Source organism: Opisthocomus hoazin, chromosome 4, assembly GCF_030867145.1.
Source record: "Opisthocomus hoazin isolate bOpiHoa1 chromosome 4, bOpiHoa1.hap1, whole genome shotgun sequence".
NCBI classification, from domain to species: Eukaryota; Metazoa; Chordata; class Aves; order Opisthocomiformes; family Opisthocomidae; genus Opisthocomus; species Opisthocomus hoazin.
This window is the reverse complement of record NC_134417.1, coordinates 28,014,209-28,039,603: the sequence shown is the minus strand read 5'-3', so window position 1 is coordinate 28,039,603 and position 25,395 is coordinate 28,014,209. Positions and strand designations below refer to the sequence as shown.

General features: G+C 54.1%; 1 protein-coding gene across 7 annotated transcripts in view; it reads left to right on the top strand.

Annotated features, from left to right (window-relative positions):
* The window catches only part of TIPARP (TCDD inducible poly(ADP-ribose) polymerase), a 44,655-nt gene extending 26,615 nt beyond the window's left edge, over positions 1–18,040 (top strand). For all 7 annotated transcript variants that reach the window (XM_075418424.1, XM_075418423.1, XM_075418422.1 and 4 more), the window contains 4 exons: positions 9,581–9,749; positions 11,322–11,503; positions 16,290–16,565; positions 17,301–18,040. In XM_075418424.1, coding sequence (XP_075274539.1) covers positions 9,581–9,749; positions 11,322–11,503; positions 16,290–16,565; positions 17,301–17,748 — 1,075 coding nt within the window. In that variant the 3' untranslated portion in view covers positions 17,749–18,040. The remainder of the gene's footprint in view (positions 1–9,580; positions 9,750–11,321; positions 11,504–16,289; positions 16,566–17,300) is intronic.
* The last annotated feature ends 7,355 nt before the right edge of the window (positions 18,041–25,395 follow it).

Sequence of the window (25,395 nt, the reverse complement as noted above, 5' to 3'; positions counted from 1 at the left end):
AATTGGCTGCTAGGTGTACGGATCTGGGGAAGGCAGAAGTGTTGTGCGGAGCCGCCGGAGGAATCGGCCGCCGCTCGTCTATCGCTTTTCGTGTTTCACGTCAATAAACAGGTTGCAGTTTTGGAAGCAGCTGTCGCCTGGCTTCAGGTGGAGGTCGGGCTGTTCCCCGTGTACGCACGGTAACAAACCAGTCCCTTCCGAAACCGAGATTTGCAACTGGGGAAACTGATTGCTGGGCAGAGTTGCTCCCGGGTAGTCTGTCAGGCACCGCCGTGCAGCACTGTCTGCCAGCCCCGCTTGCTGAGGAGGAGCGGGAAGAGTCGAGGACTTGCTTCGCAGGAGCAGCGATCGTGAAGCTCCTTCCTAGCTGGTGCGTGTATCTGGTGAAATCAGTAGGGATCTGAGCTGAGTAGCAACTGCAAAATTCGGAACTTGTGGTCAGGTGTATGAAGGAGCCCTTTTGTGGGTGGCTGGGTGTGGCGTGAAACATTGGATGGAGCATTCAGAAGCCGAAACATCCAGGACTGGTGGTCACTGGCAAGGGTTGGCCTTGGGTACAACCACCTTGTGTAAAGCAGTGATGACATCGATGCCAGTTCGTTATGTATCGTAAGTCGCCGGGGTATTTTCAGTGCTGAGATTGGATGAGATGCTAAAAAAAACCAGCAGCGGATGTGTCTGTGCAGAACATTTTTGAAAAACAGGACTTCAGACTCCATCCGAGTTCTTCAGAAGGTGTTCATGTGGCGGCTCTGCGACAGCAACTGCCTCTCGCGCGACGTGAAGCCCCTGTCCTGCACCAGCCCCGCTGCTGCTCGGAGCGGTGCTTGTGCTGTCTCTAGAACATCTACCGGTGCAAAAACCAAAGCTAGCAAACACAACTCTGCAAAACATACGCTCATCTGGCGTGGGTAGGAGGCCTTTGAGACGAGCCATCTGCCTCGGACGGGGACATCCACATTTACTGCAAATGGAAGGTGCGGCTTGGGTTGCAGCTACGACATACGGTACGCGCAGTAAGCCTTGGAAGGCTGCAGCGTGTCCAACAGCCTCATTGCTACCGAATTTTGGAACTTAACAGTACTTCATGCCAACGGACCATTTTAACCAGTACCTCATGTCCGAAAGTGGCCGACGGCAGGTGTCCTAGGAAGAGCAGAAGAGAGCAAGCATCCTTCTCGGTGCGGCCCCTCGCTTCCAGCAGCCGTGCCTCAGCGACTCCCTGACCCGGAGACGGCATCTGTGTCTGAGAGAGGGCTTGGGGGGTGAGTTTTCTTTTGTCTTCCAGAAAAGATCTGGGCCAGACTTTCACCTCAGCTGTGTATATATATATGTAACCTGCACCATTAGCCCTGCAGTTGTTTCAGATTTCCGAACACGCCAGCCAGGCTAGACCCTGCCGCTGGGAGAATTACCAGAGATTGCTTGTCAGGCACCCCCTGTCACCAGTTGTAGAGGCAGGAAAACCCGCAGTCCAGCTTTTTTAAAAAAATAAGTATAGGACAAGCAGTAAAGCTACTGCTGTATTGATAGATGGTTTTGTTTCGGGTTTTTTTTCCCCCTCTGATGATGTTAAATGTAGAGGTAGATGTTTCTGGAGCAGCTTGCTCTGTTCTGGGTCTTGCTCACCGCACGCCTTCTGCATGGCTCACAGTCGTGGCGGGGAGACGCAGCGTGCCCCGAGGAGGGAACAAATTAAGCAAAATACGAGACTAATTTCCTGCCCTGTCGCCTGCTGCCCCCGTCTCCAGGGTGAGGATGATGCGACGCTGATAAGAGGAAGGCTGCGGGATGGTGTGTGCAGCTTGTGTCTGTCCTCGCCCTGGAGCCCGGCGTTTCGGCAGTGGTTCTACGGCGGAGCGGGCGGACGGACATCCCTGCACGAGGGGTACCCGGGCCCTTGCTCACTGGTGCTGCCTGCGGAATCGGTGCTGGTGTCGATGGGGGCGAGTGGCTGCTGTTGTCTAAGATCTGATGTTCCTATTTCAGTACCTGTGCTGAAAAAGAAAGATCTTATGAAGACAGTGTGCTGTAAATGAAGTTCGGTTTCATATGGTGCTTGGTCCCTCACCTGAAGCTGCAACTTCAGACAACTGTTTGCTACAAATAAAATGAAATATTGCTGATTTGGGGTCACCAGAAAGTATAAATGCCTGACTTGCATCTCCTACGGTAACCGAGTTCGGCTGGACTGATCTTTCAGGCTTACGCACAACAGGTTTTTGTACCTGTTTGGATCTTTTAAAGTCTGTTCCTTCCCCTCGGCGGCTTTCAGGTTGTTGCTCTTGCAGAGAGGAACCGGTTTAGTCATAGAGAGAAAATACCATTTTCATCATCTGCGTGGTGCTGGGCTCTCGGGCTGGCTCAGTGTCCCAGCTGTGCTGGTGGGAACCGAGTTTCATTTCCTGGCCAGGCCCCTGCTGCGCGCTGAGTTTCCTTTTTTACTGAACCTTGTTTGCGGTAAGGCTCGTGGCGTGTAGCTGAGCTGAGGAGAAGAGCTGGGAACCACATGCGTTTTCGTAGCACTTACAAAAAATATTTCTCCTAGTCATCTCTTCATACATAACATCAAGCGCCTGTTTGTCTCGCTGGGTGGAATGAGCACGGAAGAGGCACGCGTTAGGCTGAAGCTCTGCAGAAGGATGCGAGGAAGAGTGAGCCCAGGTATTCTTGTTGTAGTAGGCTACATTCATCTGAAAAAAGACTTCAGTGTTGTAACTTGCTAGTAGAGGTACCTACTCAGTTCAGTGTCCAGAGGAGGTTATTTCCTTGTGTTATTTCTTAAGGTACAGACAAAATGCAGCTTATTCAGGCAACCGAGGCAGACTGTTCCTATATAGCTGACTCTTGAGCTCCTAGGCCTCGACTTATGAGGAGAGGCTGAGGGAGCTGGGCTTGTTCAGCCTGGAGAAGAGAAGGCTGAGAGGGGACCTTAGAAATGCCTCTAAATATCTGCAGGGTGGGGGTCAGGAGGACAGGGCCAGACTCTTTCCAGTGGTGCCCAGCGACAGGACAAGGGGCAACGGGCACAAACTGAAGCCGAGGAAGCTCTAGCTGAACACGAGGAAGAACTTCTTCCCTCTGAGGGTGACGGAGCCCTGGCCCAGGCTGCCCAGGGAGGCTGTGGAGTCTCCTTCTCTGGAGATATTCCAGCCCCGCCTGGACGTGGTGCTGTGCAGCCTGCTGTGGGTGACCCTGCTTGGGCAGGGGGTAGGGCTGGGTGACCCACAGAGGGCCCTGCCAACCCCTACTGTTCTGTGATTCTGTGAACCGAGCTCTGCTATGGAGAGCACTCGTGGAGGTTTGTTTTGCACTGCGCTGCCGTACACCACTAAATTCGGGGTTGTGTGCTGTCTGCTTGAGAGAGTGCAACGCGCTTACTCTGTCACCGCAAATAATTCCATTGAACTCCTTCACTTTATAAATAGAGACCTTTATTTGGTTAGTCGGCGAAGAGAATTTCCTAAGCAATCTCTGTTCGCACCTCTGTCGCAGATGCTCCCTGGGGCTTTGGAGAAGCTGTTTCAGCCTCTCCCTCCACATCTGCCTTTCCTGGGGACAAATGGCGGTAGTCACTTCTACCTCGGAAGCAAGATGAGGCAAAGTTTTGTTGTGTTTGCAGTGAGGTTTAATAAATTTTTCTGCAGCAGAAGACAGCGTTGTTTTTATTGCTGGTTTCAAGCTGTGCTGCAGGCTGTTCCTGCTGCGTGATGCAAAGAGGTAGTGGGAGTCGCACTTTGCCCCACCACGGCGTTTGAATGCGCTTCCTGCTTTCCCAGACGTCGGACAAACCGTCGCCTTCGTCATCTCCTCCCGCTCTTCTCCAGGCTGATATAGTCAGGTGGAGACTTCCAAGTCCATGAGTAACAACACCGGCTTTGTTTTGGGCTTTTTTTTAACCATGTTGGCTCCCAGACTCTCCCTTTTCCTCGAAACGAGCTGCCCGAGGAAGGGATGAAGAGCGATGGGTCCTGTTCCTGGAGCTCGTCCTCTGGAGACGGCGCAGGGGCAGAGCTGGGATGGGTCTGTCTCGCCCCGGCGCGCCAGAGAGGATTTTAATTGCCGGGTTGGCGGGTGTGCGTCCCGCCTGGCTCGTCAGCGCCGTGCCGGGTGTTTCATCGCCGGGGCACGCGAGCGGCTCCCGGAGGTGCGGTTCGCTCCGTGCTCCCTTTGGGGCTCCAGCCAGGCGAGCTGTGCCTTGCTGGTTCAGTGCGGGGTGTTCCCGCTCCTAGTCCGTAGGCTGTCCACAATCCGTACGTCGTGGAGGATCCCCTTCCTTCAGACAGCGCACGCCATACCTCAGGAGGGGTAAATCCTGATGCTGTGCTGAAGACCAGGTGATGTGATGCTGGAGGGAATATCAGACATAACCTTGAGCATCTCGCATTCTTACTGTGCTTGAACCCTAAATTTGGGGTCTTTCGCCTATATTGAGGCCTCGGGCAGCGGAGAGGTGGAGTTGTCGCTCTTGCTTTCATCGCTGGTGTCTTGAGGCTGAAGCAGGAATGTGATCACGCAGTCGCTTGCTGTGGTCAGTTCATTTTTTTTCATGGCTTTGCAGTGTGTGAGCTGGTAATAGGCTTTTGACGTAGAGGGGAAGTGCTTTAACTGAGGAGCTGTTCTCAAACAACTTTGCTAAATGTATTTTAAGATTTCAGAGCTTAAGAGCAGGTAATTGCTGTAATTTGAAAAAGTTAATAGCTATGAATAGAGAAATACACTGTTAAAGAATGTAAATGAGCGTTGGAGTAATATAAATTTTATATAAATCAAGGGGTTTTGCGAAAGAGTATATTTCCTTATTCCCAATCTTACAATTAGAAAAAAAAAAAATCAGGTAGGCTTTTGGGCACCGAGTGTTTTTTCAGATACAGTCACTTGAGTAAATGCATTTGTCTAAAACTTCAGCTGTGTGCAATAATGCAGTGTTATTCGGAATAATTTGTTGTGGGGGGAGTTTCAAAGGTTTGAGTTACAGCATTCAGGGGAAAAAATGAAACACTTGTGTGGGTTTTGGGGTGTTTATGTATTTTGGTCACTTAATTTTCAGCTAAAATTAATGGGAAGTAGCGTTCTAAGCACTTTACTAGCTTGAAAAATAAAAATACCGTTTTTAAAACATCCCTAATTTAACAGAAGTGCGAGTTTCAGGGAAGTTCTGCAACATTACATCGGGAACCTTTGCCTGTTCGCAGCGAAGGGACAGGGACAGAGCACACCATGCCAAGAAGGATCTCAACCATATTTTTTTCTTCAAGAAATGATGAGAGCGTGCTTTTCTGGGTTCGGGCTGCAGCTCTTGCTTGGAGGGAAGCCTTGAGGACACGTGGGCAGAGCTGTGCCGTGGCGGTGTCCCCGTCCGTGACCGAGCAGCGCTGGGCTGGTGCCTGTGGAGCCGACAGGCAGGGCTGGGTGCCGGGAGCTGGGGAGCTCGGCTTTGCTCGCTGGGACACGGCGGGTCGCTGGGACGCACCCAGAGCCCGCAGCCGGGCCGTTCCCGCCGGGAAAGGGCAAGCAGGAGAGCGGGAGGTGATGTGTGTAGGCTCTTGAGAAGAACGTCTGCAGGGTTGGTCACGAGCTCCTGTTAGAGCGAGTGGTCAGCAGAGCCAAGGAGGGACCGTTGTCCCGTCCTCCGCTGGCTTCTAAGGGAGGGGAGGCTGGGGGAGAAGAGGCAGAGGCAGCGAGCTACGAAGATGTATAAAATCCCAAAGACCAGACAGAAAACCACTGCATTTTTCAGCACCGAGGAATAATTTGGCACATTCCTGACAGGTTTCGCAGAAGAATGTTCGGCTCTCAGAGAAGCTGTTGTCACTGTGAGCTGCCATTAGCCAGCAGCCCTGTAAATCCCGAGCAGTCTTACGAGATGCGTAGGTGGGGTTTGGTTTACGGGAGTTGTGTGTGAAGCGTTCACGTAGGTGTAGCGCTCCTGAAGCAAGCGTGTAGCATCCCGGCAGCGCCCGCCACCTCGGGAGCTCGTCCCGAAGACCCGCTTGCTCTGCAGCACGGGCAGGAGGAGAAGCCCTCTCACGCTTGGCCACCTCGACCGACGTTCTTCCCTCTGCAGGGCTGCGCTGCATTGGCTCTCCCTACGACTGCGGGGCTCCGTGTGTTGGCCGCAGACAGCACTTCACAGCATCACAGCATGGTTGGGGTTGGCAGGGCCTTCTGTGGGTCACCCAGCCCAACCCCCTGCCCAAGCAGGGTCACCCACAGCAGGCTGCACAGCACCGCATCCAGGCGGGTCTGGAATATCTCCAGAGAAGGAGACTCCACAGCCTCCCTGGGCAGCCTGGGCCAGGGCTCTGTCACCCTCAGAGGGAAGAAGTTCTTCCTCGTGTTCAGCTGGAACTTCCTCTGCTTTAGTTTGTGCCCGTTGCCCCTTGTCCTGTCGCTGGGCACCACTGGAAAGAGTCTGGCCCCGTCCTCCTGACCCCCACCCTGCAGATATTTAGAGGCATTTCGAAGGTCCCCTCTCAGCCTTTTCTTCTCCAGTAGGAGAGATGCTCCAGTCCCCTCCTCATCCTCGTAGCCCTCTACTGGACTCTCTCCAGTAGCTCCTCATCTTTCTTGAACTGGGGAGCCCAGAACTGGACACAGCACTGCAGATGGGGCCTCACTAGGGCAGTGTAGAGGGGAAGGAGAACCTCCCTTGGAGGGATGCAACATACACATGCAACATACAAAGTTATAATAAAATTAAATAATCCTCTGGGTTTTACCACCTTTAAAATAAAATAATGTACTTACAAAGAAAAGGGTTTCCATTTCTGTGCATTTGGAGGTCACAGATCTTTGAAATCAGAAGAACTGTGTTGTGGTACTTGACTTGAGGTTTATGTGAGAATGCGCGCTCCAACTGTGGGGTTTCCGTGCTGGGAAGTATCTTCTGGGGTGGTTGGTTCGTATGATGTGCAGCGCAGCAGCTGGGGGTCTTGGTTCAGGGCTTGGATCTGTAGGCGCAACAGAGTTGGGCAGCGAGTCCAGCTCCTCTCCCCAGAGGATAAGGTCAATGGTATCGATCGTTAAATGTGTTTTCTCAAGTCACAGCTTTGTTCGGCACTGAAATTCGGAATTGGAAGACTGCGTTTTGATAAGAAGCAGCAAATGTCCCTAAAGCAGCATTAAAAATATATTAATGAAGAAATTCACTCAAAAAATCATACTGATGGTGCCGCGTGCAAACCCTCTAAATAATGACAGGGCTTGGTATTTCGGAGAGATGATTTCCTCATGATTTCACACATTGTTCTCAGATAAAGTCGGCTGCAGCTCGCTGTTGTGGAGCAGCGTGACCGCATACCAGGAAGGTGGGCTGGTCCGTTCCTGGCGTTCCTCTCCAGAAAGCGGGTGTGTTTTTTGAAGCCCTGCGTTCCCTGGCGGTCCCTTTGCGCTGGGTGTTTACGCTGGTTGCTGCTGGTTTTCCTGCTGGCCAGGCCTGCCCCGTGTCACTCGCGTCCCCGCGCGGTCGCTGTTTGAGCGCAGGCGGCCGCGGTGGTCAAACGCCCTGGATGCGACAGCGCCGTCGTCTTGGCCAAATTTTCATCTTGATTAGCGTGGTGCTCTGACAGTTGTTGGAGATCCACAGGCGGGGTGTTCCTTGGGGCGGTGGGCTTCCGGCGCGGAGGGGAAGCGCTGGCTGGGGCCGTTGGCGCCGCACAGCGCAGCCGCCTTGGGGTGAAGCGTCCCCAGAATGGGTCGGGCAGACCCGCGCGGGCGGGGGCTGTGGGGCGGCCGCCAAAGGAAGGATTCTTGTGTCCAAAGAACTTTAGAAGCACCTCATGGAGTTGCATTTTTAAGATGTTTGGTTTGACTTTTGGGACTATCCTGTACCTTGTCTCTCTGAAGGCTTACTGCCAACAAGGAGAGAGGGTGGTGAGGCCCTGGCCCAGGCTGCCCAGAGAAGCTGTGGCTGCCCCCTCCCTGGCAGGGTTCAAGGCCAGGTTGGATGGAGCTCTGAGCACCCTGGGCTGGTGGAAGATGTCCCTGCTCATGGCAGGGGGGTTGGAACAAGATGATCTATAAGGTCCCTTCCAACCCAAACCATCCTATGATTCTGTAATCTAAGTTTCACCTGACAGCCGTGGGGGGGATCCCCTGGCCGCCAGCCCGTCGGAAAGCGCTGGAGGCTGCACGCCGCGCTGAGCCCTGCACCGAGCCGAGTGCAATTAGCTGGTGATCAGAAACCCCGAGAACAGCTACATGGCTGTACCTCCTGCCCAGCGGTGAAGGACCTTCCCAGCCGATCCTTGGTTTTGCAAGTGGGAGCTCTTCGGTGGTTTCCAGTGGCAGCAGGATAATAAAACTCTTTGGCAGCTGTACCGGTGAGAGGGTGAAACAGGTGGCGGAATTGCGGCCGCTCTCAAGCAGATCTGTGTTCGGAAAACCGTACGGATGCTTCGAATAGCTGTCACTTGACATGGAAAATTTCTTAGGTGGTACTTTGATGTCTGTGGTATTCATGTGCCAAAGTTTTAAAAATAAACAGTAGATGTCAAGTATCAGCTTGATTTATGTTTACTGTTAAGAATTCAAAGAAAATATTTTGAATAGTCTCAAAAGCTGCGTTTCCAGTTGCCAAAGATTCGTAACTGTTAATGAATACCAGTAAGCTGACAACTTGTAAAGAGATTGTAGAAGTAGGAAACTAATTATATAAACAGCTTTATTTTGGAAATATGTTAATCCCAGTTCTAAAAAACCAGCTTGTGTAGGGAACGAATATTACTGTCGTTTCTTCCAGTTTCTATGAATTTCCCAAGTTCTTGATTGCCAACAAGCCGGTGATTGTCTGATGATCAGCAGAGCTTTAGAGCTCTGTGCTTTACTGGAGAACGTTCTTTAATTTGAGGTGTCTCTCTTCACGCTGACGAATGGAGCAGCGTTAACTGCGTGCGGAGGCATGCCGCAGCGCTGCCAAGCCCGACTCCGGAAAGCGCGGCGGAACGGCGCTGTGATTTCCCCCTGGGGACGGGGGCTGCACGCTGGCTCCTTGCTGCCAGCGCCCTGCTGCTGTCCGGCCCTCGTCACCCTGCTGCTCGCTGCGCGCGCAGTTGCATTTTAGCAGTGATTTTTGGAGCAGCAATATAGCTACTCGAATAAAAAAATAAAAAGAGCCCTTATTCCTCAATGTAGGCTGTGTAATTGTGAAATCGTGTTTGCATTTCATATGATGCTTCTACAGCGCGGGACGAAAGGTACTCGCACTCGCCGGTGGGTTGGCAGCAGACGCTCCTCATCCGGAGCCATTTACATTTTCTCTTCTCCCCCTGACGCACCAACTTGCACGAGAATGACTTTTGGAATGGTACGGGGCTGCTTCATCAAACCCGGGTGTGCGGTGGGTTGACTTCATACGCTCTCAATGTCAGGGGTGTGTATATTGATTTTTGTACCATTCGTGCATGCTGAATAAATCCCGTTGGACTGGGAAGGCTGCTGGCGCTGGGGGTTCTGCACAGCCTGACCGAGGGGATCTCAGCGCCAACTGTGGCTTCTGAGTGTCTTTTATTATACCTGAATGATCTTTTTGATGGATTACGAAAGCTGAGAATTCTTTGGTTTTTTCTTGTCTTTCCAGGGGACATGAGTTTTGGGTGGATTTGAACATGATGAAATTATATGAAACCCTTGAGTTTGACCAAATGCGGCGGCTGTCCACACCTTCCTGCCCCAGCTCCAGCTCCAGCTCCTACACGGTCTGGAAGTACTTCTGCAGGGACCACTTTGGCTGGAGAGAATACTCCGAGGTATGGAACGCATTCCAGAATCCTGCTTTTGGGTGCGACCCAACACTCTGCGCAGTCTGTGCTATAAACTAGATAGACATTTTTAGTCTGTTTCCTCTTCGAGCATTCATAGAATCACAGAATGGTTTGGGTTGGAAGGGACCTTACAGATCATCTGGTTCCAACCCCCCTGCCATGAGCAGGGACATCTCCCACCAGCCCAGGGTGCTCAGAGCTCCATCCAACCTGTCCTTGAGCACTGCCAGGGAGGGAAGTTTACTTGGAGTTACTGCTAAGGAGGATGATCAGGAAGGTCAGTGTTGACCTGAAAAAGCGGTAAAAGGAGACCTCTGCTCTGCTGACTGCACCTTGAATTATCCCTGGAAACACCAGAGCGCCGGGGGCTGACCAAGCTGTCAAATCTGAGCACAAACTGACCCGTGTCGGTACCCAGAAAGTCCTTTCTAATCCCTAGAAATATGGTTTGAAGGCCGGGGGGCCAGCTTTCGGCAGCCTTTTGAACACCACTCCCGTTTAGCTTTGCAGTTTTTCCGTGACGTAGCCGTCCCCAGCGATGCCGCGAGGCAGGACGTGAGGCTCCAGCGTCGCTGGGTCCCGTCACAGGCTGCTGCCGCTGGCCGGTCCCATGGCCACCAGCCCCGGCTCCTGCGGGATCTCCTCCCACGCTCGTTCCAGTGTCACCGTTGCCCTTTGGTCTTTAACCGCCGCGGTTTCCCGCGTCAGGTTTTAAGCAGGCCTGCTCCCTCTCGACTCTTTAAGCCCCGTTATGGACACAGAAGTCACATCCGCCGTCAGACAGTACCGTGCTAGGCGCAGCCAAAGCAAAACCAGAATACTTCTGTTCGCTTCGTGCGAGTAAGCCCCCCAGGAAGCCTTTTAAATACCTGTGGGAGTGAAGAGCTCCTCCTTGGCTGGCCAGAGGTGCAGAGGTGTATGTAACCTTTTGAACAAACCCTTACAGTTCTGGCAGTACCACAGATACCTCCACCGGCGTGAACCAGCCCACGTCCATCTTTTTCATGCGTCACGCTGACTTGCGGGCGTGGTGGGGAGCTTAAGGCAGAGCACTGGGTGCAGTTTGGGGCTTTGCAAATAAAAAAAAAGGAGAACTGGAGAGAGTCTGGAAGAAGACAGCACGAATAACAAGACGTTTAGGATGTCTGACCTGCCAGGAGAAGTTAAAAGAACCGAGTTTTTCTGGGGTAGGAGAGAAGAAATAAATTATGAGAGGATACTAATGTATAAAAGATCGTTCTGCAGCAGACTTCTGCTCTTCACATTTAACAAGCAAAAGCAAAATGAAATTAATTTGTGGCAAGGGAGCTTTAGGCTAATATTGGGAAAAACATTTGATGTGTGAAAAGACGGTAGCACCAGCACCAGGTACACAGGGAAGCTGCGAACCTGCCTTGTTGGCAGAGCCTACAGATGGGTAACGGAATGTCCCTCCGTGGTCGGAGAGCAGGGGCAGGGACGAGAGAGAGGGATTCTTTAGGGTCTCTGGCAAAAATGTCACTTTTTCAGCGTGTAATTAATCATGTGTATGTTTTTGTTTGCATTTTGTTGAAACAGCCTGTTGTAAGACTGATAGAAGAAGCCAGCTGCCGGGGTCTGAAGGAGGTTCGGTTTGTTACCTGGCATAATCAGTACATCTTAAACATCAAAGATGGATTCCAGCAGAACGCCTGTTTCAGGAGAGAAATCAAGAGGAGACCCCTGCTTCGCTCGTGCGTTGCGCTGATGCCGTTTTTACAGTACGTATCCCAGCAGAACGGAAACCTGGCGCGTGCTCGTCGTGTTGTTCCGTCCTTACGGTGTGGCGAGGAAACAGGCGTCGCTGGGTGGAAAATTGGGAAGGAATAATGAAAACTCTTGGTCATATTGGCAGCTCTCGCTTGCCGCTTTTCGAGATAAATATTATCTGAGGAGCTCCTTACTGCTGGGCTCTGTTTGTTGTTTAAAGGTCATAACGCACCTCGTGGGTTGCAGAACGTCAGAAGCCCAGATGTACTTCAAGTCTGCCGAAGCGTTGCCCAGCTTTCAGCATCTCCCCAGCTATCATGGTTGCCAGGCTGTTGGTTCCAGGTCCCATAAAACCATAATTTTCAAACCCAATTAAAACACACCTTGTTTTTATTGTCAGCTCAGCTGGGGGTGAACTTGCTCGCCCATCAAAGCAGAGCGAGGAAGGGCTTGCGCCGTAGTCATTTTTGATCACAACTCATAAAAATGCCATCTCTGTGATCTCGCCGGCCCAGCTGGAAGCGTTGTGGGCAGTGTTGGGCAGGTGGGAACGTCCGTCCCGTTCGGGGAGGGCGGGAGGTCATCGGTCTGGCCGGCAGCTTGGCACGCGGGGCCGGCGACGGAGCTGGGGCCGCTGGCCTAGGGTGGCACGCTCCCACCTCGCAGAGTCGTTAGCCTGTCCGACTGTGAGCTGAACGTGAGCTTGGTCGGAGCCTCAGAGCAGGCGGGCGTTGGAAATGTTTCTAGGGAGGGTTTTACGGGAAGGAAACCCAGAATATTTACAGAGATACTGGGAGGACGCAGGTGAAAAGACCAAGCGTGGACTTTCTGGTTATAGCAATTCCAATTATCATCCTAACAAAAAATCAGGATTTGAGGTATTCTCCTCCTGGTTTGCTACCAGTGGCTCTTTTACTACAGTGCAAGTCTGTAATTTTGATGTGTGCTAGAACTACGCAGCTCCCACCGATGTTAGCGGACGCTTGAGGGTTCTGCGCTCGCGAGGGCTTGGCCGTAGCTCTTCACGCCAGCTGCCCCGTCTGCAAACTGTCCTCTGAAACCTCTGTGCCTCCGCAGCAACCCTCATTCGTATTTCCTTTATCTAAAGACCTTGCAGTGCCTGCTTAAAAATTCTTAGCAGGAAATAGAAGAGTATTTTAAGTATTTGTGGGCGCTGTCCTTAAGCGGGCGGTATCAGCCTCCACTTACCACGCAGTGCTACCTGAGGCTTTTCGATTTCCCTCCCCTCCCAGCTGCCTGAATCTGTTACAAAATTGGGAAAGAATCCTTAAACAGAAGTCGTGGGAAGTGGGTGACAGTGGTTGACAAATGTTGACTTTTTACTGGCTTCCCTCGGATAGTAAATGCTTACAAATAATTTACAATGGTCAGAAGAAATGAACAAAGTGCGCCAAGGGATTGCAGGCGTTGTACTGTGTTTGATGGCTTAGTCACGAGTCCAGAACTTGCTGTTGGTCCGTGCTTGGTCTGCCAGTCCGAGTGTGAGTGAAGGAGGTTCGGCAGTGACATGGAGGAAAGAAAAAAAGCACACTGCAGTATTGCAGACTGCTATTTTAATAACCATTCTTAGAAAAATCCAGCTTCTGGGATTCTGTTAAACTATTGATAAACAGTGAGAAGAATTTTTAGTGGAGTCAAATCCATGCACATGAAGTGGGGTCTCCCTTTAGCTTTGACCAGCGGGTGAAAGCCACGTGAGCATGTTTGTAAAGAGCGGCTCTGCTCGGAAGGACGAGCGGTGTTCCAGCTCACCGTCGCGCTGAGCCAAAGCAAAAGTTTCCATTTAAAAATAGGCTTGTTTCCCCCATCTTTTTTCCTAGACCTGAAAGGCTCAACCTGCAGTCAGGAAATCACATTAAATTATAACTGGGTTGCACAAAAATCACTCAGGCTCAGACATCACTAGCATGAAATATTCCGAAAGGCAACCTTAATTGACCCTGCTGCGGGTGAGAGGTGAACAGCGGTAGAATTCTTATTTCTGGAGAGAATTCTGTTGGCTCTGGGGAGGAGAGCAGGCTGACGAGCCGGGGCGATCAGAAGTCGCTCCGTGACTGCGTTTCGGTGCCTCGGGAGCAGGTTGGCTGGGTGCCGGAGGCGCAGTCGCGCGGCGTTTCGGGCAGCGTCGTGCCTGGCAGAGCGGGGTTGGTTCCGGAGGAGTCACTGGAGAAAAACGGCTTTGCCTTGAGCAGAGCTTGGGGGTTTGGTTGTTCCCTGGTGAACTTTCTTTCTACAACCACGGCGCAGGGAGTGGAGTTTGCCCGTCCTCCCTGCGTGCGGCATCCGACTGCGTGCGTGCGGGGCGGCAGGGTTTGGCCGCGGGTGGTGGCAAACCTCGGCTGGCCCAGGACGGACCCACGGCGGATTCGCTTTCGCCCAGGTCAGAACAGGTTTTCTCCCGGTGCTGTGGCAGGGATGCCTTAGCAGAACTCAGGTGACCTGGGAAGTTTCATGAACTGAATATTTACGAATATTTACATAATACAAATTTACATCATTTTTTAAACCTTAATGAAACTTCATTTAAGGTGCTCTGTGGGGTTTTGCAGCAGACTCACCTGGTGGCTTTCCGGGCAGGCAGTGGGCACCTGCGACTTGGCAGTCTGCTGGCAAGAGCTGCCTGCGTCCCAGTGCCCCTTCGCCTTCCTGGGGGCTGGTCCGGCCGTCCGGAGAGCTTCTCCTCTAAAAACACTTGGGTGAAATACTCGTCTGGTGAAGTTCTGAGAGCTCCGTACGTTCTTGCAACTGCGAGGGAACCTGACCGGCTGGCAGGAGCTGAGGGCCGGGCACTGAAAGTGTCAGAACCAGCGCCTGAGCCCACGAGCAGAGTGTTCCTGTTGACGTGAGAGGCAGAGCTCCAGCGAGCAGGGGTGACTCAGCGAGTGAGGCTGCCCTGTTGGGATCCTCAGCAGGTGAACATAAGCCACAAAGGCCACGCTCTTGATCTAAATTTAGTAGCTTCAAGAGTGTGGAAAATTCCACAGAGGTGGAGGTATTTATTAAGAGCAAGGTCTTGCCATGCCACAGTTGGTGTCCTTACCTGGATTTTTACTGGTGTGCCCTGGCTGCCAAGAAGGCCAATGGGATCCTGGGGTGCATCAAGAGGAGTGTGGGCAGCAGGGCGAGGGAGGTTCTCCTCCCCCTCTGCTCTGCCCTAGTGAGGCCCCATCTGCAGTGCTGCGTCCAGTGCTGGGCTCCCCAGTTCAAGAAAGATGAGGAGCTACTGGAGAGAGTCCAGCGCAGGGCTACGAGGATGATGAGGGGACTGGAGCATCTCTCCTACGAGGAGAGGCTGAGGGAGCTGGGCTTGTTCAGCCTGGAGAAGAGAAGGCTGAGAGGGGACCTTCGAAATGCCTCTAAATATCTGCAGGGTGGGGGTCAGGAGGACAGGGCCAGATTCTTTCCAGTGGTGCCCAGCGACAGGACAAGGGGCAACGGGCACAAACGGAAGCAGAGGAAGCTCCAGCTGAACACGAGGAAGAACTTCTTCCCTCTGAGGGTGACGGAGCCCTGGCCCAGGCTGCCCAGGGAGGCTGTGGAGTCTCCTTCTCTGGAGATATTCCAGCCTCGCCTGGACGCGGTGCTGTGCAGCCTGCTCTGGGTGACCCTGCTTCGGCAGCGGGTTGGGCTGGGTGACCCACAGAGGGCCCTGCCAACCCCAACCATGTGGGATTCTGTGGGGTCTTGTGTTCTTTGCCTGGCATCGGTGCCGCTCGCCTGCCACGGCCTGCACCCCGTCCTGGCTTCTGGCCGGCAGCGAGCCCCCGAGGAGGGGCTGCTCTGGCCCAGGAAAATGAGCAACTGCCAATGCAAATCTGCATCTGGGCTGCGCAAACGAAAGGAGCCAGCCTTGCTCAGCACCGTGTGGGCTGGCACTGAGAACCCCGCGTCTCCTCCTCTGCGGAACGCAGGGCAGGTTTTGCCTGTCAAATGTTGTTGGCTGGGGTGATTCGTTGTTGTTCGCACGGTTTCTCCTCCTTCTGTTCTAAGGAAATGAGGTCAAATGCTGCCACGTGATGAGTCTTTTCTTACTCCTTATGTCCTGTCTGCTGTGTTAAAATCAGTAAGGCTTTACAGCTAACGTACCAGACGATTGTCTCTGGTAGCCTTCTGCCTGTTAGGGGACCTAATATATACTTACAAATATCTGCAGGGTGGGTGTCAAGAGGACAGGGCCAGACTCTTTGCAGTGGTGCCCAGCGACAGGACAAGGGGCAACGGGCACAAACTGAAGCAGAGCAAGCTCCAGCTGAACCCGAGGAAGAACTTCTTCCCTCTGAGGGTGACAGAGCCCTGGCCCAGGCTGCCCAGGGAGGCTGTGGAGTCTCCTTCTCTGGAGATATTCCAGACCCGCCTGGACGCGGTGCTGTGCAGCCTGCTCTGGGTGACCCTGCTTCGGCAGGGGGTTGGGCTGGGTGACCCACAGAGGTCCCTTCCAACCCCGACCATTCTGTGCTTCTGTGATTCTGTCTGTTGTTCATCACTCCTCCCTCAGTGGGAGCAATGGTGGGAGGAGGTTCTGAACACCACCAAGCAGCAGGGTTTCATTGGTGGCACAGCATCCCTGGGAGTCCAGGCTTTGGTAGGTGTTTGGATGGGTGGAGGAGTTACTAAAGCAGCAGAAGTAGCTGGCAGGGTTGTTTGAAACAAGCGTTAAAGATGCGTAAACTGTCGAGTGGGGATTGCATAAGACAGGGTGGTGATGAAGCAGGCGTGATTCAAAGCTCTGCTCTTTGTGGGTGTTTAAGCTCAGCCTTTTTCTCCTTCCCCACGCAGGACCTTAGGCGGCAACTCGCCGGTGCCCTCGCCGCCAGCTGAGCCGGCTTCCCCGCATGTCCTGTCCCCGGCTGCTGTTACCTCTCCCAACTTCTATCCCGAAACCTGGATCAGTATGGACCCGTCTCAGGACTTCATCCAAGTGCCTGTTCTGAAGGAAGACCGAAGCTACAGAACCATTTATAACCTGTTCCACAAGACTGTGCCAGAGACCAAATACAAAATCTTGAAAATTCTGAGAGTGCAGAATCAGTTTCTGTGGGAGAAATATAAAAGGTAAGGTAATGCAAATATCATGCTTTTACAATAGTGGGAAAACGTCTTAAAATATACCATTTGGCCTGCAAAATAGACCTTGATCGTGAATTAGGATATATAAACTCCAGATTTTCTGGAGAAAAGGAGCAGCTTCAGTTGAAGAACTTTATCTGAAAAATACCAGAAAATATCTTATCCTGAAATTTCCCGCTTAAGAGGTTTGATACGCTCTCTACTGATAGCTTCTGCAAAATGTATCTTCACAGAAAGCTCAGAAGAAGTCCAGGGTATGTAGGTGAGAAATCGTGCAGTGTCTTCGAGAGGTGTCTCGGAGCGGCCTCGCAAAGACGAGCCCCTGGGGCAGCCGGTCCCGCTCACACCCTGGGCGTGATGAGCCCCATGGGGCAGCCTGGACCAGGGCTCCGTCACCCTCAGAGGGAAGAAGTTCTTCCTCCTGTTCAGCTGGAGCTTCCTCTGCTTCAGTTTGTGCCCGTTGCCCCTTGTCCTGTCGCTGGGCACCACTGCAAAGAGTCTGGCCCCGTCCTCCTGACACCCGCCCTGCAGATATTTGTAGGCATTTCTAAGGTCCCCTCTCAGCCTTCTCTTCTCCAGGCTGAACAAGCCCAGCTCCCTCAGCCTCTCCTCGGAGGAGAGATGCTCCCGTCCCTTTACTTTAGGAGCTGGAGGGAAACCTGCTTTTCCCTTGCAGATCTGCAGCGAATGCTCATCTCCGCTTTCCGTTCTGTCTTCCAGGAAAAAGGAATACATGTCCAAAAAAATGACCGGCCTCGACAGGATCATGAACGAGAGGCATTTGTTCCACGGCACCTCCCAGGACGTGGTGGACGGCATCTGCAAGCACAACTTCGATCCGCGCGTCTGCGGGAAGCACGCCACCATGTTCGGGCAGGGCAGTTACTTCGCCAGGAAGGCCAGCTACTCCCATAACTTTTCCAAGAGGTCACCCAAGGGCGTCCATTACATGTTCCTGGCGAAAGTCCTGACGGGCCGGTACACGGTGGGCAACCACACCATGAGGCGCCCGCCGCCGGTGAACCCCGGCAGCATCACCAGCGACCTCTACGACTCCTGTGTGGACAATTACTTCGAGCCGCAGATTTTTGTCATTTTTAACGATGATCAGAGCTACCCGTATTTTATTATCCAGTACGAAGAGGTTAGCAACACTGTCTCCATTTGAAAACTTGAGCTGCTGCATTACTCGGTTTAATAAACTCTCCTGCCCGGCATCGGGAGCGGTTTTTGTGGAAAAAAAACACGGACCTTGCCGAACTGAGGAAATGACTTGCTTGGAAGGAACTAAATCTCAAAAATAGAGAAAAGCAGATCTGGAGTGACCAACTGTGCACTTGCTGTTTGATTATGTGTGTGCAAATTGTAAATATTTTTCCATTGTTTATAGTTGACAATCTGTGCCTTTTGTTATAAAACACTGTTTATTTATGTTAGTAAATATTCATGTTTAAAGTGTGCGTGTGTATAATCCCAGTGTGTTCCGTCCATTTTAGAGCGGGTAGGAAATTGCTTCTGCCCTCATCTCAAAATCTTAAGCCCGGCCTTTGCTAGGTAATCAGAACCAGATAATTTTCAGCCCTAGAATATTAAATAAGAGATTCTCCCAGCCGCTATCTTTTATTACCGTATTTCAGAAGGATTGGGAGAGATTACGAACCCAACATCCTGCTCATACTTTGGATTATTAAACAGGACAACACAAATAAATGCATCATTTTCCAAAATCAGCCCCAAGTAGAACCGGGAAGGGGTCAGGACGGCACACAGCCCGTCGGGGCTTGAAGCCGGCCGGCTTCCCCGCAGCTCGCAGCACGGCCAGTTTATCCCCGTTTGCTGCCGTGGCGGGGCTAGGCAGCCCCCGGCTCTGTGCCATCGAACCCGGGCACAGCCGGGCACGTGCTGCTGGGCACGTGCCACCGGTCCCCGTCCCCGCCGGGCATCCCCCCTTCAAGGGGGGCAGCGCTGGGGAACGGGTTTCTTGGAAAACAAACCCCAAACGAAGCCTCTTTTTGATGAGGTTTTCAGTTTGATGAAGGATGAAGATTTGTGTTAATGTCACTTAACGAGGCTGGTATGACATGAATTCAGAAGTGGTTGATACATTGAAATAACGGTCAACGCGTAATCCTCGTTGGATCAGGGTATGGGTTTGGGTTTTCCAGGCAGCTGTGCTTGGCTCGGTGCTCTGTGGTATCATAGAATCATAGAATGGTTTGGCTTGGGAGGGACCTCAAAGCTCATCTGGTTCCAACCCCCCTGCCATCAGCAGGGACATCTTCCACCAGCCCAGGGTGCTCAGAGCTCCATCCAACCTGGCCTTGAACCCTGCCAGGGAGGGGGCAGCCACAGCTTCTCTGGGCAACCTGGGCCAGGGCCTCACCGCCCTCATGGGGAAGAATTTCTTCCTCATATCTAATCTAAATCTCCCCTCTTTTAGTTCAGAGCCCTTTCCCCTTGTCCTATCACTGCACCCCCTTGTGAAAAGCCCCTCTCCACCCTTCCTGTAGCCCCTCCAGGCACTGGCAGCTGCTCTAAGGTCACCCTGGAGCCTTCTCTTCTCCAGGCTGAGCAGCCCCAGCTCCCTCAGCCTGTCCTCGGAGGAGAGGTGCTCCAGTATCCTCAGCAGTGATCCAGAAAAAGAAACAGCGAGTAGCCGCCGGTGTTTGCAGCTGAGCCAGCCCAGCCGGGGAGATGAGGTGGAGAATGGGCTGGCTGGGTCGGTCCCTGTGGCGTGGTTTGGGGGGGCTCAAACCTCAGTGGGGGTTTAGGGGCTCCATCTGCTCCGTGCACGCTGCGGTGGGGTGGCTGAGTCGTGCTAGGGCTTTCTCTAGCTGTGCTTTATGGAAAAAACCCAGTCTCTACAGTGGGCTCAGAAATAATTTCAGATTAAAATTCGGGAAAGGCAAAGCAAATCATTCCCGACCTTGGCAGGTTTTGTGTTCTCAGCCGGGTCTCCTTTCCCCGAGTCGTCTCTGCAGCACGGTGGCAGGGCTCGTTCCGCCAAAGCCGCTGGGAGCTCGTTGCGGGCACGCGCGGGTCCCTGCCACCCTGCAGAGCTGCGACAGCTGCTCGGTGTCCACCCGCTCTCTGGGGCCTAATCAAGGTGTGCTTGGCCGTGGGAGAGAATCGCCGACTCCCGGCAGCGCTCCTGCTTGCTGCTGTCCCACCGGATCGCTCCTCGTTACCTGCAGGAGATGGAACCAGCTGGTGGCTGAGAAGAGGGGGAGGATCCAAGCAGCTGGTCCCAGTTAACTCCCAGTCTCCTCCGAGGCTCCTGGCAGCGCAGGGGAGAGCTCAAATCTGAGGGGGTTTGGGTTGGTGGTGTTGGTATGGTAGGATGGGAGCTGCCAGTGGGGATGTGCGTTGCAGAGGAGCCGGTCCTGGCCATAGCTGCGTCCCCAGGAGGTGACTTTGGAAAGGTAAGGTGGCTTGTGGAGGAAGGGGCTGTGGCTGGTGATGAAGAAAAGCTGAGGTTGTCTCCTCTTCAAAGCTGCTAAATCTTCTGGCTTGCATCCTGTCGTGGGGCGACCGGGGCTGGGAGCTGCTCTGGCAGCATGAGCCGACCCCCCGAGATGGTCACGTTGCGTTTGCAGCTCTACCTGTGCGTGCGCGCGCGTCTCAGCACTGAGGTTTAAGATTCACTGAAGAGACAAAGGTTTTGAAGAAGGGTGGGAGTTCTTGTGGCTTCCATGTGCAGCAGTTCCCCCACCAAGGGCTTCTGGCTGGTTTGAGGCTTGGATGAGCTGGATCCGTGTGGGAGGTGGGGCCGCTGCTGGGAGCAGGGGATCAGTTCCATCAGGGAGGGTGTGCTGGGGGCTGCGAAGCCTCGGGCTAGGGATCGGAGGCTTCTCTGCAGACATTGGTTGGGTTTTTTTCTTGCATATCTCAATGGGGTTTTGGTCTGCTGGGACCTTCTCCTCCACGCTGCTGGCTTGGTGCCGGCCGTTTGCCCCAGCCGATGGGGTGCTTCCCGCGCTTGCTGCTGCTCCAGCGATGCTTTTCCTGAACCTTCACCGTTTCTTCACGAGTGTGTTGAAACGGCTGCGGGGATGGGTGACAACCAGCTCCGGCAACGCGCTGCTGGCAATGTAGTGAAAATATTTATGTTGTTTCTATGCCAACCTGTTCCAAGTGTCGAAACCACCCCACAAATGCTTATCAAATTCACAGCTCCTCCGCGTGCGGGGAGGAGTGGCCTGGTCACAGTGGCAGAGGACACAGGACCTCATTTCCCTTCCTGTGCCCATGGAAGTCTGCCCTCATAGTTCGTGTTGCTGCTGCCATGTGAGCCCGGCCGGTTGCGGGGATGTGCTGGTGGTCAAGAAAGATGAGGAGGTACTGGAGAGAGTCCAGCGGAGGGCTACCAGGATGATGAGGGGACTGAAGCATCTCTCCTACGAGGAGCTTGGCAAGCGGGGCTGCCAAGCTTCGAGATTTCCTCCAAGAAGAAGCAGCATGGAGTGGGAGATGCTGCCCATCCTCTCCTTGTGGCTGCGCAGACCTTGCAGCCAGGCACAGCTCTGCGGGAGGTGTTTGGGGAAGTGGCTTGAAGAAACGTGGCAGAGAGAAGGTTCCTCAGGAGGTGTCCTTCAAGGGGGAAGGAACCTCGGAAGGTGCCTGGGCCAATCTCCTGCTCGCAGCAGGATCAGCTCCGAGATCAGGCCAGGGAGTTCAGGTCATTGAGCCCACTCTCGAGAACCCGTAAGGCTGGAGGTTGTCCGGTTTCCCGGGCAATTTGCTCCACCACCCACCACGTCCTTGCTGTGGGGTGTGACCATCCCCTTACACCCAGGGCTGCACCGCCCCGTGGTTGCATGCGCCGGCTTCTGGTGTCCACGCGTTGCAATCTGTTGATGCCATTTCCAAACTCAGTGGAGAAGTGGTACAGAATCCCAGAATCCCAGCATGGTTGGGGTTGGAAGGGACCTCTGTGGGTCACCCAGCCCAACCCCCTGACCAAGCAGGGTCACCCACAGCAGGCTGCACAGCACCTCGTCCAGGCAGGGCTTGAATATCTCCAAAGAAGGAGACTCCACAGCCTCCCTGGGCAGCCTGGGCCAGGTGTCCGTCACCCTCAGAGGGAAGAAGTTCTTTCTCGGGTTCAGATGGAAAAGTAGCGGTGATGAGCAAGACCACATACCGATGCCGTAAGACGCTTCTTGGCAGCGTGGCTCACTGAAGCCTTTCTTTTCTCAGCCCTGGAAAGAAAACTTTTCCCTCTCAACTTTTGCTGGGAAAGGCAGAGCGGGACGAGGCTGGGAGAGTGTTTTGCCGTCAGTGTCACGGTGGGGTGGTTACTCTCTGGCCCAGGGCTTCCTTCTGCCGGAGGGGAATTCAACGCTGGCGGCCCCGAGGGCTGAGACCTCACGCGATGGGCTGCTGAAACTGGGCTTTGAGTCATGGGGCTGCGACGAAGCACCGTGAGCCTTGTTTTCTGCTTCCCGGTATCGGAACCCCCAGTAATGCACACGACTCGGAGTTTGGGGTTTTCTGTTTCTGTTTTTCCTGTGGACACACGAGGTTCTGGCGCGGCCATGGGAAGGGGGCTGCAGAAGGAGGGAGCATCTCTGGCTGCTGTGGGGGTTTCTCCATTGCTGGCCGCCCATGCCAACATCGCCGTGCTGACGTTGGGGCAGCCGGCAACATCCTCGCCATTAATCTCTTCTCTCGTGGCTATGGAGTCTGTTTTTGTGAGAATATTTTCCTATAGACTGGACAACAAATGTCAGGTTGACCTAAGGATTGTTCCTTCCTCGGTTTCCTTCGGGCTCCCTCCTCTCCAGCTAGCTGGGTACAAGCTGTTTCAAGCGTAACGAGGCTGTTATAAATCACCTCCTGCTCTTTCTTCCCCTTCCCCAAGGAGCGCGTTCTCGCGCGTTGATACGTGCTCGGGTTTTGTTTTGTCTGTCCGACCGCGTGCATCTTCCTCCCTCCGCAGCTGAGCAGCACAGCGCTGGTCCCCAAAGCTCCCCCCAAGCCGACCCGCCGTCACCCTCCCGGCAGTGCTTTGAAGGGGAATCAACCGCAAACAGTGCAGGTGCCCGGACCTGCGGCTGCTCGGGGATGGGCTGATGGTGGGACATGGGTTTGGGTTAGTGGAGATGACCCGCTGCTGGCTGCACGGACCCTGCTCTGCGACCAGCTCATGGTGGGATATGGGTTTCACAGAACCACAGAATCCCACATGGTTGGGGTTGGCAGGGCCCTCTGTGGGTCACCCAGCCCAACCCCCTGACCAAGCAGGGTCACCCACAGCAGGCTGCACAGCACCGCGTCCAGGCGGGGCTGGAATATCTCCAGAGAAGGAGACTCCACAGCCTCCCAGGGCAGCCTGGGCCAGGGCTCCATCACCCTCAGAGGGAAGATCTTCCTCACGTTCAGCTGAAACTTCCTCGTATCCCTCCACTGGACTCTGTCCAGTAGCTCCTCATCTTTCTTGAACCGGGGAGCCCAGCACTGGACACAGCACTGCAGATGGGGCCTCACCAGGGCAGAGCAGAGGGGGAGGAGAACCTCCCTTTGGGTTTGGGTTAGTGGAGATGACCCGCTGCTGGCCGCGTGGACTCTGCTCCAGGACCAGCTCACGGATCAGCTCTGAGAGCCAACTTCTCTTTTTGTCCATCCCAGTCAACAGTGGGGGAGTTCCGAACCGTTTTCACTTCTCCCATCCACGGCGCAGCATCCCAGGGCCGTGCCCGGCTGCATCTCTGTGCTGTGGTGGCTTCTCCAGAGACCCTGTGCTGGGTTCCCCGCTGCTGCCTGGCCACGGGGATGGCAAAGCAGTTTGCCTCTGCCCAAGCAGATGTGGCGTACCGAGGACATGCCCATCGGGGCTCCTGCTGGCACTGTGTCCAGCACGGGGCCTCAGCTGTAACTCCACCCTGACCCCAGATTTGGGAAGGGGTCACGAGAGAGAGGGGATGGGTCTGAACAGAAAACGTGCCCGGGACCTTTGGGAGGCCGAGGGGAAGATGCTGTGACAGAGCCAATGCCAGTGGGGAGCGGGGCGAAGGAGGGGACGGGTGAGAAGAAGAGGAGGAAGTGATTTACGAAAAGTGAGAATCGGTTTCTTGTGAGGAGGAGGAGGGGAGGGCGAAAGGAGCAGGAACAGAAAAGGGGGAAGGGATCACAAGAATGCTCGAGGACATGTCCAGCGGGAGAAAACACAAACAGAAAGTGAGAGAGGAAACACGAGGAAATGGAAACGAAGGTGTTCATGGCAAGAAACCATCAGCTGTCACAAGAGTAAGGGTACACAAAACTGGAGAAATCCATCCCAGGAGCGGTTATCATGAGCAGGCACCTCTGCAAAACCGGCTGCCGCTTTCCACGCTCCCTGGGTCTCTTCCCGCTGCCCCAATGCTCTCACGAGGAGGGAGGACAGGGCTCTCGGGAGCTGCTTTCTCATTTAATTTCCCCTTAAATTTTGGTGTCATGCTGGAGGGTGCAAACACGCACTCAGCCCCCCAAGGCAGACGTGGCTGCTGAAACCACTCACGCACCCAGTTTCTGGCATGGCCTCTGGCCTTCGTGGCCTTCTGGTGAGGGGAGGGCTGCGCGTTGGTAAAACCTGGGCAGGACTTGGCGGGCACACTGTGAAGAAGTTTGTGGGGTTTGTTTGGTTTTTGGGGGGTGCTCTGGAAAAACCTTGTGTTTTAGCCTGGATATAAAGTGAATTAATTAAGCTAAATGGTGGTTGCTCTACCTGGGTAACGCCAGGCTCTTGTTGTCAAGCGCTTTGCAAAAGCCGATGCCTGCGGAGTGCTGTGCCGGGGTCCGCACGGCCCCTCCGCGTGCCCTGGCTTCCGATGGAGCCGATGGGAGCTGCAAGCAGGGCAGGGGCTGTGTTTCATGCACCCACCCCACTTCTGAGAGCTCCCATCCCAGCAGCTTCTCAGCTTCCCCTCTGCTCTGCCCTGGGGAGGCCCCATCTGCAGTGCTGTGTCCAGTGCTGGGCTCCCCAGTTCAAGAAAGATGAGGAGCTACTGGAGAGAGTCCAGTGGAGGGCTACGAGGATGCTGAGGGGACTGGAGCATCTCTCCTGTGAGGAAAGGCTGAGGGAGCTGGGCTTGTTCAGCCTGGAGAAGAGAAGGCTGCGAGGGGACCTTAGAAATGCCTCTAAATATCTGCAGGGTGGGGGTCAGGAGCACGGGGCCAGACTCTTTCCAGTGGTGCCCAGTGACAGGACAAGGGGCAATGGGCACAAACTGGAGCAGAGGAGGTTCCAGATGAACACAAGGAAGAACTTCTTCCCTCTGAGGGTGACGGAGCCCTGGCCCAGGCTGCCCAGGGAGGCTGTGGAGTCTCCTTCTCTGGAGATATTCCAGCCCCGCCTGGACGCAGTGCTGTGGAGCCTGCTGTGGGTGACCCTGCTTTGGCAGGGGTTGGGCTGGGTGACCCACAGAGGGCCCTGCCAACCCCGACCAGTCTGTGATTCTGGGATTCTCAAAACCATGATTAAGCCCGTAGGAGAGTGCTTGGTGACAGATTAACCCTTCACGGGTTTATTGCTGCCGTGTGCTCTGGGTGGGAATTGTGCACCCACCCACCCTCCGCTCTTTGCTCCGAGCACCAAGCGGTTACGGGGCCCTTGGGTGCTTCTTCCACACCAGCCTCGTCCTCTGCATCCCTGTCCTCAGGAGCTGGGCGATGGTGAGGCGGGGATGATAGAGCAGCCACCAACGTGAGCTCACCGGCTGCTGCGAGCTGCCCAGCTCTGGCACCCCTGGGCTCTCGGGCTCTGCTTGGGGTTGGCCATCAACGGGGTGCAGCCAGGGCAGGGCTCGGACCCAGCTTCTCCGAGCTCCCTTAG